Source organism: Equus quagga, chromosome 10, assembly GCF_021613505.1.
Source record: "Equus quagga isolate Etosha38 chromosome 10, UCLA_HA_Equagga_1.0, whole genome shotgun sequence".
NCBI classification, from domain to species: domain Eukaryota; kingdom Metazoa; phylum Chordata; class Mammalia; order Perissodactyla; family Equidae; genus Equus; species Equus quagga.
Window position 1 is genome coordinate 29,042,366 of NC_060276.1, and position 11,477 is coordinate 29,053,842.

Consider the following 11,477-nt stretch of genomic DNA (forward strand, 5'->3'; position numbering starts at 1 on the left):
GGGGGGTTAACAGCGGCAGACGCTTTTCTGCCATTCTGTTTAGGGAGTTTTTTTCTCTGCTGGAGTTAGGATATGAAATCTGGCCGGTGCCAGTCCGGGGAGTGCATGTGTTACCCTGCCTCAAGGGGCTACAACCTGTAACATCTAGCAACTCTTTCCTGATCCTTTGGCGCACAAGGAATTGAGGGTAAATTCAGCAGTGGCAAGCAACTAGTATTTATACACCTACCAGGTGACTTTCCCAGGCTGACACAATGCCTCCTCTCAGGAACAGACAGAATACAAGTTTACCAACTGCCTTTGTTTCCCCTGAGGCACAAATAGCTACATCCTGAATTATAACAAAAACAGCGTTAAAACTCTGCATGTGAACCACATCCGTATAAAAACACTTCTCAATTAATCACATACGCTCTCAGGCTATAATATTCCTCCCCAAGCCCCTCTTGAGAAATCTCTGCCAGCAGTTAATTCTGTAATTATCCCTTTCCCCGAGCTAAAACTGACCTTCGTAAATATGCCGAACTTACAGGAAAACGCAGCACCCAAACAGTCTCTCTTTCTCCGTCTGCTTCATGACATGGTTAATAGATTCGTGGAAGTACCAAGAACTGAATGAAGGGCTGAATACACAACTACATGCTATATATAGCCCAGGCCTTCTGAATTTCTCAAACAGTGAGCAAAACTGTATGATGTTAACAACATGCCAACAAGGGTATAATTGTAACAAAAACCCACGTAAACAGGAAATACTGTATATTTGCTGTGCACTTGTTCAGCTTGGTGGGTTTATCCAAGCTCTAGCGAGAGAGACACCAGAGGAAAGCCTGATCTGTGGAAATGTAGTCCTCTGGCTATGTGACTCCAGAGTGAAGCCCTAACGCAAGTGTCGTGGGTTTATAGCAGCAAGTGTAAATCCTACCTCAGCTGTCCCTAATAAACACTTTGAGGCTTAAATCAGAAAGAATCAGAAGTTATGGCGGCAGCTGCCACATGGTCCACTCACTCTCCAGCCACCCATGGCTTTGCTAACTTTGGTTAACAGCTCTTTGTGTCAGAAAAGCAGGGGCCAAGAAAGAGAGCCATTTAGGAGATTCCACTCCCTTTAAGACTGTTTCCTTATTTCTTAATTGACTGAACTGTTTAAAAATAGCATTCACTAAGGTGCTATGAATAATCTAAAATTGATTTGGGTACACCACCTGGGTGTTCTATTGACAGACACATAGACTCAATCCAGGTTGGAACTAATAAAAACAAACGAAGAAAGTCATCCACATTCACATCTAATTACAGCACGTCTAGCATTGTGTCCTGCACGTAGTAGGGGGCTCGACAGATATTGGTTTAGATTCCTAAATCTGTTCCCCCCTTCCTCTAAAATCTCAACGTGGATCGCATACCAGAGTAGTAAATAAGTATCATTCCTGTGCCTTGCCTGGTAAAAATCTGTGGCCTGGGTCCCAAGTAAGCTAGGCTGGCAGTATCTCCCAGGAGAGTCACCAGCTTTGCCACAGAGTCCCTGGTTAGGGAGGGGCAGCTGCACCTGTGCCACACAAAATTCTTTTTAAAACCTAAAATCCTGAGCAAGCAAGCTAATGTTAACTTTTTGCTGCTGAGGGTGGCAGGTCAAATGCTGGTCAAATCCCAGGGGAGGTTTGCCGAGTCCCATTTATTCTCTTGAGACCATCTGTCCACTTCACAGGCTCCCTTCACACAATGTGGTAAAGGGCCAGCCACCCCTGCTCAAGCAAGGTTCTCTTTCTTCCTGAATTCAGGAAAGCGTTTCCTGTGCTAGGCAGATTGAATCACTTGTTAACAATCATCCAAGATGAGGGCCTTGGTATAAATGCCCTGCACGCAGCTTGCCTTCCTTTCTTTACTGGCTGCGATGACAATGGAGGTTCCAATCTGACCCCAACAGGACCTCATTCTAAAATCAGTGAAACACACAATAAGCTGGTCCCATTAAAACAACATGAAAGGCCCGGGTTTAGCTCTGCTGAACAGCAGGATTAAACTTTCAAGGGTCCAGCCATGATGGAGAGATTTCTTTACAGTCACTTGGCTCTGCACGGTTGTAGCTATTAGGGATCAGATCTTTATCTCAAAGGTACATATTTTACCTTTGATCCTCCTCCAGAACTCCCACTAATGTCAACTTTCTCCACTGTCGGGATCAGGGCCCTGGCCTCCCTTTAATGTTGGTTTTATCGCAGATTCTACAAGATCAACAGACAAATTACAAGGAAAAGCTGTGAAGTTCCCTTCCGATGATAAGTTGTTTTAACAAAAAGAGCCCACTTTTAAAAACGGTGAAATTTAAACAGCAGACGACACGCTGTAAGGTGGAAGGAGTGGAGAGAGACAAAAACGAACAAACAAAAAACCAAAGTAACAAAACAAACACTAATTAACCAGTCTGATTGCTTATTTAGGGTTTGCTCGCTTGTCCAGGAAATTGGCAACGAGCGTCTTAAAAACAGAAGGGGCAAGCGCCCGTTAGCACCCGTCCGCTTCCCTCCAGAGTCAGACAATCTGGATGCGGCTGAGGGTGCGATGGGAGGGCTCCCAGGGGGTCAGCGCGCTTTCAATTCCCCATCCCCCAGCCCTGAGCGGTGGGGCTCTGGCCCCAGGTCCTCCATCCCTGGACTGGCACACACCATCTTCCCCGAAACCTTCACGGCCCCATCTCCTTGCCTCTCGAGCGCTCCCGGGTCCTTCGGGACACCTTTGCCCTGCGGCGGACCCCGCGCCCGCTCACCCCCGGAACCCGGTCGTTTCCAATCCCCTCCCTCCGCGGCAGCAGCTGCAGCAGCACCCCTTCCACACACCCATCACCACCCTCTCTCCCCAGTAGCAGGAGGAAGTCGCTCTGCTTCCTCTGTTCTCACCGCCCGCCGGAGCTCGGGCGCCTGGGGCTTTTTGGGTGGGGTTCTTTTTTGTGTACACGGTGCGTGTGTGCGCGCGCGAGTGTGTCTGTGCAAAACGCACATCGCATCCTTCAGCCTAGGCTGCCTCAGGTGCCCGCAGGAGGGACTCAGGATCTCATCGCGCCCTGGTTCCCGGCTCTTTGTGCCGGGGCTCGGGCAGCGCGAGGTCCGCTCCCTAGCTCACATCCCCCGCCGGGCCGCGCTTCGGAGCCCCGCGCCGGGCGCAGCCGTCCCAGCCCCCGAGAGCCTGTCGGCGTCCAGCCGGGCGCACGCCCCGCCGCACCGAGCAGCCGCGGTGCTGTCAGCGGGCGCCCGGGACTCGGACCCCGGCCAGCGGCGGCGGGGCGAAAACTTACTGAAGCGAGAAAGAGCGCGCGGCACCGCCGTTCCGTCCCGGTCCCCGCGCGCGGGAAGCCACCCGGTCGCTCTCGCCCGGAGCGCGTCCCCCGGGACGACCCGTCCCCCGGACACTCACCAGCACCACGGAGCCCCGTACGGCCTCCGACACGCTCTGCCGGAGCTCAGCCGCCGTGCCGGGCTTGCTGAGCCGCTTGGTGAATTTGCGCACTTCGGCCATGGCAGCGACGGACGGGTCGCGGGCGTGCTCACTGCCCGGGGCCGGGGCGGCCGCGGCCGCTGCTGCTCCGGCTGTTTACACGCCGGCCGGCCGGCCACATCGCAGCTCGGCGGCGGCGCGGCTCCCGCTGCCCCTCCCTCCCTCCCGCTGCCCCTCCCTCCTTCCCTCCTTCGCTCGCTCGCTCGCTCCCTGTCCTGCCCCAAGGCGGCAGCGGCGGCCACTCCCTCCCCTAGAGAGCCGGAGCTCTGCTCGCGACCAGCCCAAGAAGGAGGGTGTGTCTGGCGAGGAAGGGTGGGTGGAGGGGGAGGGAGAACTGGAGGGGGGGCGAGGGTCACGAGGGAAGAGGGGGGAAGTGGCAACCGCTCGGGCTCCGCCCGCAGCTGATGTTGCTGGTGCAGCCGCATCCGGGAGGGGAGATCTGGCTGCTTCATTTTTCGCGTGCGTGTGTGTTGAGGGGTGGGGGGGGGAACGAAACGTCTCCAAGTGTGGGGCGTGCTCCACCCCAGGGCTCCTTTCCTGCCCCAGAGGCTGCAGTGGCCGCAGGAGGGCTGGGCAACTCTCAGGTCCTCCCACCCCGCAAGCCCCCAGGGCCGAGGCGGCGAGAAGCGGCCGCCTATTGTGTCTCCGCCGGGGAGGGGTCGCGCCGATGTCGAAGGAGGGAGAGCGGTCTTCTGGCCGGAGCGGCTCGGCTGGTCCTAGCCTCCCCACACCGTGTCCTTCCCCAGTCCGTCCTCCTCACCGGGGCAACCCGGGGAGGGAGCAGGTTTCGGGGAGAGGAAACTTTCTGTAGCGGAACCCACTCCCCATCCCCACCAGGGCGGGCGAGAGCTGGGTGGCGGGGCCTGAGCCTACGGCAGGTTGTCTAGTTCAGCAGTGACTGTGCGCTGGGGGCGGGGTGGAGGTGGTATTGAGAAGGCCATTGCCTGGAATCTGGAGGACTTACGGGTCTTCTAGAAGCTTTTACATGTGCCCTATCACCTCTCCATTTCCTACTTCTTTCCTTATCCTCTTCACCTTCTAAGAAATTGTTTTCCAAGAATCAAAGAAAATCTTCTAACTGGATGTAAAAGAAACATGCTTAAGACAGAAATCAGGATGGGAATCTTGAAGGACTAGTGACCCTGTAAAACCTCTCAAGTGCAAAATGAGAGGCTCCACCGATCGCAGCAATTTTCTGTCTCCTTATTTCATTTCTTGAGAGTTGGAAATGGCCGATAATTTCTGGGGACCCACGCAGTCCTTCTAGGAAAGTTCCTACCACTGCCGTTCGGCACTTTTCCCAACTGCAAACACCAAGCAGTCACACCTACGTGTAGGACTTAGTTATGAAAACAAGGGCATGGTTGATGGTTTCTGTGAACCCAAGAAAGGGCAAGTCTCTTAGCAGCAACTCTATATCAGCAGTCATCACCTTAGTCCCAATGAAGCACCGATAGAGGGTCCAAGAGGGCTTGGGACCTGGAAGTCCTGTAAAGGTAGAGGCCTCGAATCACCAATCTTGGCTTGGCACAGTGGGTGTGTATGTAAAATGTGTTCATTGTTGAATGTAGATGAATCAGCACAAATCCATGCCCTCCGTTTTATGAATGCCTGTGTGGCCCACACTGTTGGTTGCCTTCATAACACTTTTTCCTTGCTAAGAGAGCTCAGGTTTGCTTCAGGTATAGGGCAGAGCCACAGGGCTTAGGGAAGGCAGGCCCAGCTCCAAGTGATGAATTATGACTGGTTAAAAAAAATCATGATAATCTCATTCTTCCTTACTAGAGGAACCGTCTTCACTGCCATTCACTTTGGGCCAATGGAATATAAAAGAGTGGGAGGAGGGCTCCTGAGAAAGTTTTTCCACCTTGATAAAAAGAGGCAGGGAGATCTCTGCCTCCCTTTCTTCTTGAGAGGGGTGTTTTCTTATGTGTCTGCCTTTGGCAGCCATTTTGCAACCATGAGGGACGACCAAGATCATCGCAGAGAAGCCAATCCAGAATCCATACAGCGTTGAACTAACCATAGTACTACCTACCTCTGCATTCCTTTCAATGTGATAAAAGTAAACCCTTTCAGTTTATGCAGCTTTTAGTTGAATATTCTGTTCCTTTTAGCCAAAGGCATCCTTACTATTACAGACTCTATTATAGCCACTGAAAGTACACAGGGTCCCTTTGACAGGCAGGGTCCCTCTTCTGCGGGAGCTTACATTCTAGTGCCAGCAAATGAACATGTTAATTTCAGAAAGAGATCAATACTATGCAGGGAATTAAATTAAGGTGACATGATAGAGAGTAACTGGAGTTGGGGACCTAATTTAGAGTAAAGGGTCAATGAAGGCCTCTTTGAGGAAATGAAAAGTGGGTTGAGTCTTGAAGGAAAAGAAGCAGCCGGGGAGAGAGCGGAAGTAGAGCACTCCAGGCAGAGGAGTGACGGGCCCAGCGGCCTGGAGAAGGGAGCAGACTTAGTGTGTTCAAAGCCAGAAAAAAGGCCAGTGTGGCTGGAGCATAGAAGGAAGAAGAGTGGTATGAGAAGGAGTCGGAGAAGTAGGCAATTTCTGCAGAACCTCCTGAGCCATCAGAAGCATATGTCACAGTGATGGTGAGCAAACACCATCTGGTCGTTGTGCAGGCTCCACGCTCATTCCTGGGACTGTAGGTTTCACTTTTTCGCTTTAGGGCTTCTGTTTAATTATATAAACATTGAGCACTGTGCTATGCCCTGAGGGAGGATGCAAGATGAAATAAAGACATTGTCCTTTCCCTTCAGGAAAAAATGAAAGTCTAATAGAGAAGTATTTATGATACTAGGTAGTATGTGACAAGGACCATACTTGAGGTAAAGAGGCAGATGAGATCACATCTGATTAAGGTCTATGGAAGGCTTCCTGAAGGAGGGGGTGTTTGAGCTGGACCTTGAGGCTGAGTAGGATTTGGACGTGACTGTACTCACAGACTAAAGGGAAATTGTAGGGCAATCCCACAGCTCCCAACAGGGCATTTAATTGGGTGATTTCTACATGTGTTAAATGTCCTTGATTTCATCACAAATTTACCTGTCAGTTTAACACTATCCTAATTAAACCTAAGATTCAAGTATTAGAAATGCTGTTGAGCCCTTTAACCTAGAAATTCCACGTCTATGAATCAATGCCAAATAAAACCTCTTGCATGTGAACTGAGACACCTGCATAAAGATGCTCTTTGTATCAGTGTTTGTAAAAGCAAAGTATTAGAAACAACCACTCCTAAGGGACTGCTTTATCCTCAATCCCTAGACCAGTGCCTGGCACATCGTAGGTGCTCAAAAAATATTTGTTCAGTGAGTGAATGAATAAGTGGACATACATGGTTCATTCATACCAAAGAATTCTCTACCGCTGTTAAAGAAGAATGAGGTATATATGTATGTGCTTAGATGGAAAAGGCTCCAAAAGATATTGATAAAAAGCAAGTTGCAGAACAATTTTATTTGTGAAAAAAATAATATCCGTGCATGTGTATCTATGTCCCTATACATGAGCTAACACTGGAGGCCCCAAGGGTGGGAAGTGGGAGTGGGGAGCAAGGGGACTTTCACATTTTATCGTCTAAATGCTGCAGACTCGAATTTATGTTTCCATCCTCAGCCACCAGACTCGTGGATCTAATTCCTCATCTCCACTTGGGTGGCCAATAGGTTTCTCAAATTAAGCACACCCAAAGCCTAACTCCTATTTTTTCTCTACAAATCTATTCCTTCTGTAGTTTCCTCTACCTCAGTATATGGCAGTTCTTTCCTAGTTGCTCAGGCCAAAAACCTTAGAATCAGCTCTCTCATTTCTTACACACCCTGCATCCAATCCAACAGCAAATCCTGTTGACTCTGCCTTCAAAATACATCCAAGATCCAACCACTTCTCCCCATCTCTACCAACATGCACCAGCCTAGTCCCAGCCGCCAGCATCTCTCACCTATTTTGGTGGCCTCTCAACTGACCCCCTTTCTTTCCCCCTTGCCCTCCTACAGTCTATTTATAACACACTAGCCAGTGGTTCTAATCAACGCGCCTGTCCAATTTTTACGTAGAGTGGCCTACAAGATCCAATGTATTAGTTATCTCTTGCCGTGCAACAAATTACCCCCAAATTTAGCAGCTTAAAACACCACACATTGGGGCTGCCCCAGTGGCGCAGCAGTTAAGTGCGAACATTCTGCTTCCACGGCCCGTGGTCGCCTATTCGGATCCCAGGTGCAGACATGGCACCACTTGGCAAGCCATGCTGTGGTAGGCGTCCCACATATGAAGTAGAGGAAGATGGGCATGGATGTTAGCTCAGGGCCAGTCTTCCTCAGCAAAAGAGGAGGATTGGCAGCAGTTAGCTCAGGGCTAATCTTCCAAAAAAAAAAAAAAAACACCACACATTTATTATCTCACAGTCTCCATGGATCTGCTGAGTGTGGCTGAGTGGGGTCCTCCGGATCCGGTCTCTCAGTAGCCTGCGATCAAGGTGTGGGGCCAGGATCTGTCACAAGGCTGTGATCAGGGTGTCAGTTGAGGCCTCACTCATCTCAAGGTTCAACTGGGCCAGGATCTGCTGCTAAGCTTACTCAGTGGTTATCGGCAGGATCAGGATCTTCACAGGTTGCGGGACTCGGTCCCTCACTGGCTGTTAGCCATAGGCTGCCCTCAGTTCCTTGCCACATGGGCTTCTCCATAGGGCAGTTCATCACATGGCAGCTGGCTTCATCAAAGTGAGCAAACGTGAGAGTGACGGACTACCAGTGGGTGGAAGCCACAGTCTTTAAGAACCTAATCTTGGAAGTGATATCCTCTCAGTTTTGCTGGATTCTATTTATTGGATCCAGCCCACAATCAAGGAGAAGAGCTACACAAGGGCATTAACACCAGGAGGCAGGGGTCCTTGGGGGCCATGTCAGGAGCTGCCTATCACAGTCTCCACGACCTGTCCCACCACATCTCCTTCCCCATACCTCTCTGATCTCATCTCCTATCGATCCTCCCCCTTGCACTGTGTGCTCCAGCCGCACGGCCCTCCTTGTGGTTTCTTGAAATGTCAGGCATTGCCCATCATCAGGGCCTCTTCATTTACTGTTCCCTCTACCTGGAAGGCTCTTCCCCACATGGCTTCATTGTTTACTCCCTCAGCTCCTTTAGGTCATGCCCAATGTCAGCCTCTCGGATAGGCCTTCCTTCGCCTCCCTGTTTAAAATGGTAACCCTCAGGCCAGCCCTGTGGCCCAGTGGTTAAGTTCCTGCGCTCCGCTTTGGCAGCCCGGGGTTTCGCTGGTTCGGACCCTGGGCGTGGACATGGCACCGCTCGTCAGGCCACGCTGAGGTGGCGTCCCACATGCCACAACTAGAAGGACCCACAACTAAAATATACAACTATGTACTGGGGGTCTTTGGGGAGGAAAAGCAGAAAAAAAAATGGTAACCCTCCTACCATCTCCCATCTAACTTACCCTGCTTGATTTTTCTCCAAAGCACTTATCACCCTTTGGTGTACTATATATACACATATGTTTACATTATTTCATTTATCGTCTGTCTTCCACACTACAATTTCAGTTCCATGAGGGAGGACATTTTGTTGCTTTGTTCACTGTCTTATCTTCAATGCTTCGAGCAGCACTATCCAACAGAAATACAACACAAACCACATATGTACTTTTCAATTTGCTAGTAGCCACGTTAATATTCAGTAAAAAGAAATGGGTGAGATTAATTTTAAAGGTATATTTTCCTTGACCCAATATATCCAAAATACTATCATTTCAACATGCAATCAATATAAAAATTCTTAATGAGATTCTTTTACTTTCTTTTTTTCATAGTAAGTCTTTGAAATCCAGAGACTTATATTTCACCCTTATATTGTTTGAATGCTAAATTTTCATCAGCAATCCATGATCTGTATTTAGATTTCATAATATTAGTTGAAAGAATAGATTCACATATCCAACTTGTTTAAAAGTTTTCTAACTCTATCGCATATCAGTTTTTATAATTAATTATAAATTAATTAAAATTAAATAAAACTATAAATTCTGTTCCTCAGTCATACAAGCCACATTTCATGTGCTCAATAGCCATATGTGTCTAGTGGCTGTTAAATTGGACAGGGCAGGCCTGGAACAGTGCCCAGCACATAAGGGTCACTCAATAATTAATTAAAACATACAAATTTATCCTATGGGGCTTTTCCAAAGAGAATATGTTCATGGTTACTTGGATAAGATAAATATAAAGCAAAATAAAAGCGATCATGATGCCATGCCCACTTCTCTGTGTTGTTGGGGGCTTTATAACAAGCAAACTGAATTGTGGAGAGCTGTATAGTCTCAAAGCACATTTACATGCATTATCTCTTTCAATCCTCAAAACAGCCTCAAGAGGTGGGTAGAACCAAGACTATTTTTCCCGTTATACAGATGAAGAAACTGAGAAAGACAAGTCACACGGTAGTTGGCAGAGCCAGAAATAGAACCCAGGTCTTCTAGTTCTCTTTCCAGTGCAGCATATAGTGTCAAGTCCCCTGAAGGCCCTGAGAGAAACTCCATCTTACTTTATCTCATTATGGATCCGTCGTCCCTGAATTCACAGTGATGGTGTCAGATTGGGTACAATAATATATGCAATCTATGAGTACTTGAAAAAGTTAAAGCCCTATTGCAATTATAAGACATTTTAAATAACATAAACTGTATTAAATATATATTAACAGCCTGTTGCACCACTTGGAATAATAGCAGTTTCTTATTCCCCAGACAAAGCCCCAAACTTTACTCTCTTTTTTCACTCTTTCTAAATTCACCTCCTGTAAAGAGTGCAATAAAAATGCTCTACCCATCAAGTGTTTGTGGATTTAAGGATGACCCTCTCGCCTACAGGAGGCTAATGATATGCCTCTGAAAATGCAAATGCGGGGGTCTGAAGTGTTTCAAAGGTTGTGGAAAGTGTTAGGTGGTACTCTGTCCTGTAAATGTCTAATCCTGCATGGGGACTCAGAAAGAGACTAAATGGTCCCGGTTGGGAAAGAAGGTGAGGACCTGGTGCTGGGCAAGTTGAGTGGAAGCTGCCTCGGGTGGCGTTGAAAAGAGCAAAGGAGGACTTTCAGGAGCCTCGAAGGACCGATAAATCGTGTCCAGAAAATTGCAGGGACTAGGATCGGAGCGGCAACAAGGAGATGGAGGGCAGACACTTGGAGCTGGAGCAGACTTCAGAAATCACCTAGTGACTAAATTCTAGTTCACACTGCTTCCTTGTACAGGAGGCAAGACTGGGTTTAATTCGGACACAGGGAAACAAACCACTTCGGAGGCCAGAGAAGCACCTAGGCTCACACCTAGTAGGTGTGCAATCAGCATTTACTGAGTAAAAACGACCTTATGTCTGCTGATGCCAAAAAGAGAGCCTAATGGTAATTAATGCGACCAAGACTGGAGGGTGTGCTAGGGCAAAGATGGGGAGTGAAAGTTTATTGGGCTCCTACTATGTGCCAGGCACTGTGATGACTTCTGTGATCTGACCACCTTGGAGAACTAACAGGAGCACACCAAACCAAACGGTCAGGGCCTATGAGAAGGTTTATAATCACCATGAGCAGACTAGCGTGGTGGGTAAGCACTAAGGTACAAGAGTCTCATTGAACGGGGTTCAAATCCTGGTTTGCCACTCTCTGACAGAGCAGGTCATTTTCCCCATCTGCAAAATGGGAATAATAATTACTACCTGGCTTACATGTTTGTGGAAATTTAATGAAATAAAGTACTTGGCACACAGTAAGCACTCAAATAAGCATTAGTTGTCTGTGGCAGTGTATCCTGAAGACAGCCGCAACAGTATCTCCCATCCCACATGCTCTTCTTACAATGTGATTTTTTGGGGGGGCGGGGGGGGGTGAGGAAGATTGGCCCTGAGCTAACACCTGTTGCCAATCTTCCTCTTTTTGCTTGAAGAAGAGTGGCCCTGAGCTAACA

General features: G+C 48.7%; 1 protein-coding gene across 2 annotated transcripts in view; it reads right to left on the reverse strand.

Annotated features, from left to right (window-relative positions):
- The window catches only part of DOCK11 (dedicator of cytokinesis 11), a 183,188-nt gene extending 179,562 nt beyond the window's left edge, over positions 1 to 3,626 (reverse strand). For both annotated transcript variants that reach the window (XM_046673239.1, XM_046673238.1), the window contains exon 1: positions 3,412 to 3,626. In XM_046673239.1, coding sequence (XP_046529195.1) covers positions 3,412 to 3,513 — 102 coding nt within the window. In that variant the 5' untranslated portion in view covers positions 3,514 to 3,626. The remainder of the gene's footprint in view (positions 1 to 3,411) is intronic.
- Positions 3,627 to 11,477: the final 7,851 nt, after the last annotated feature.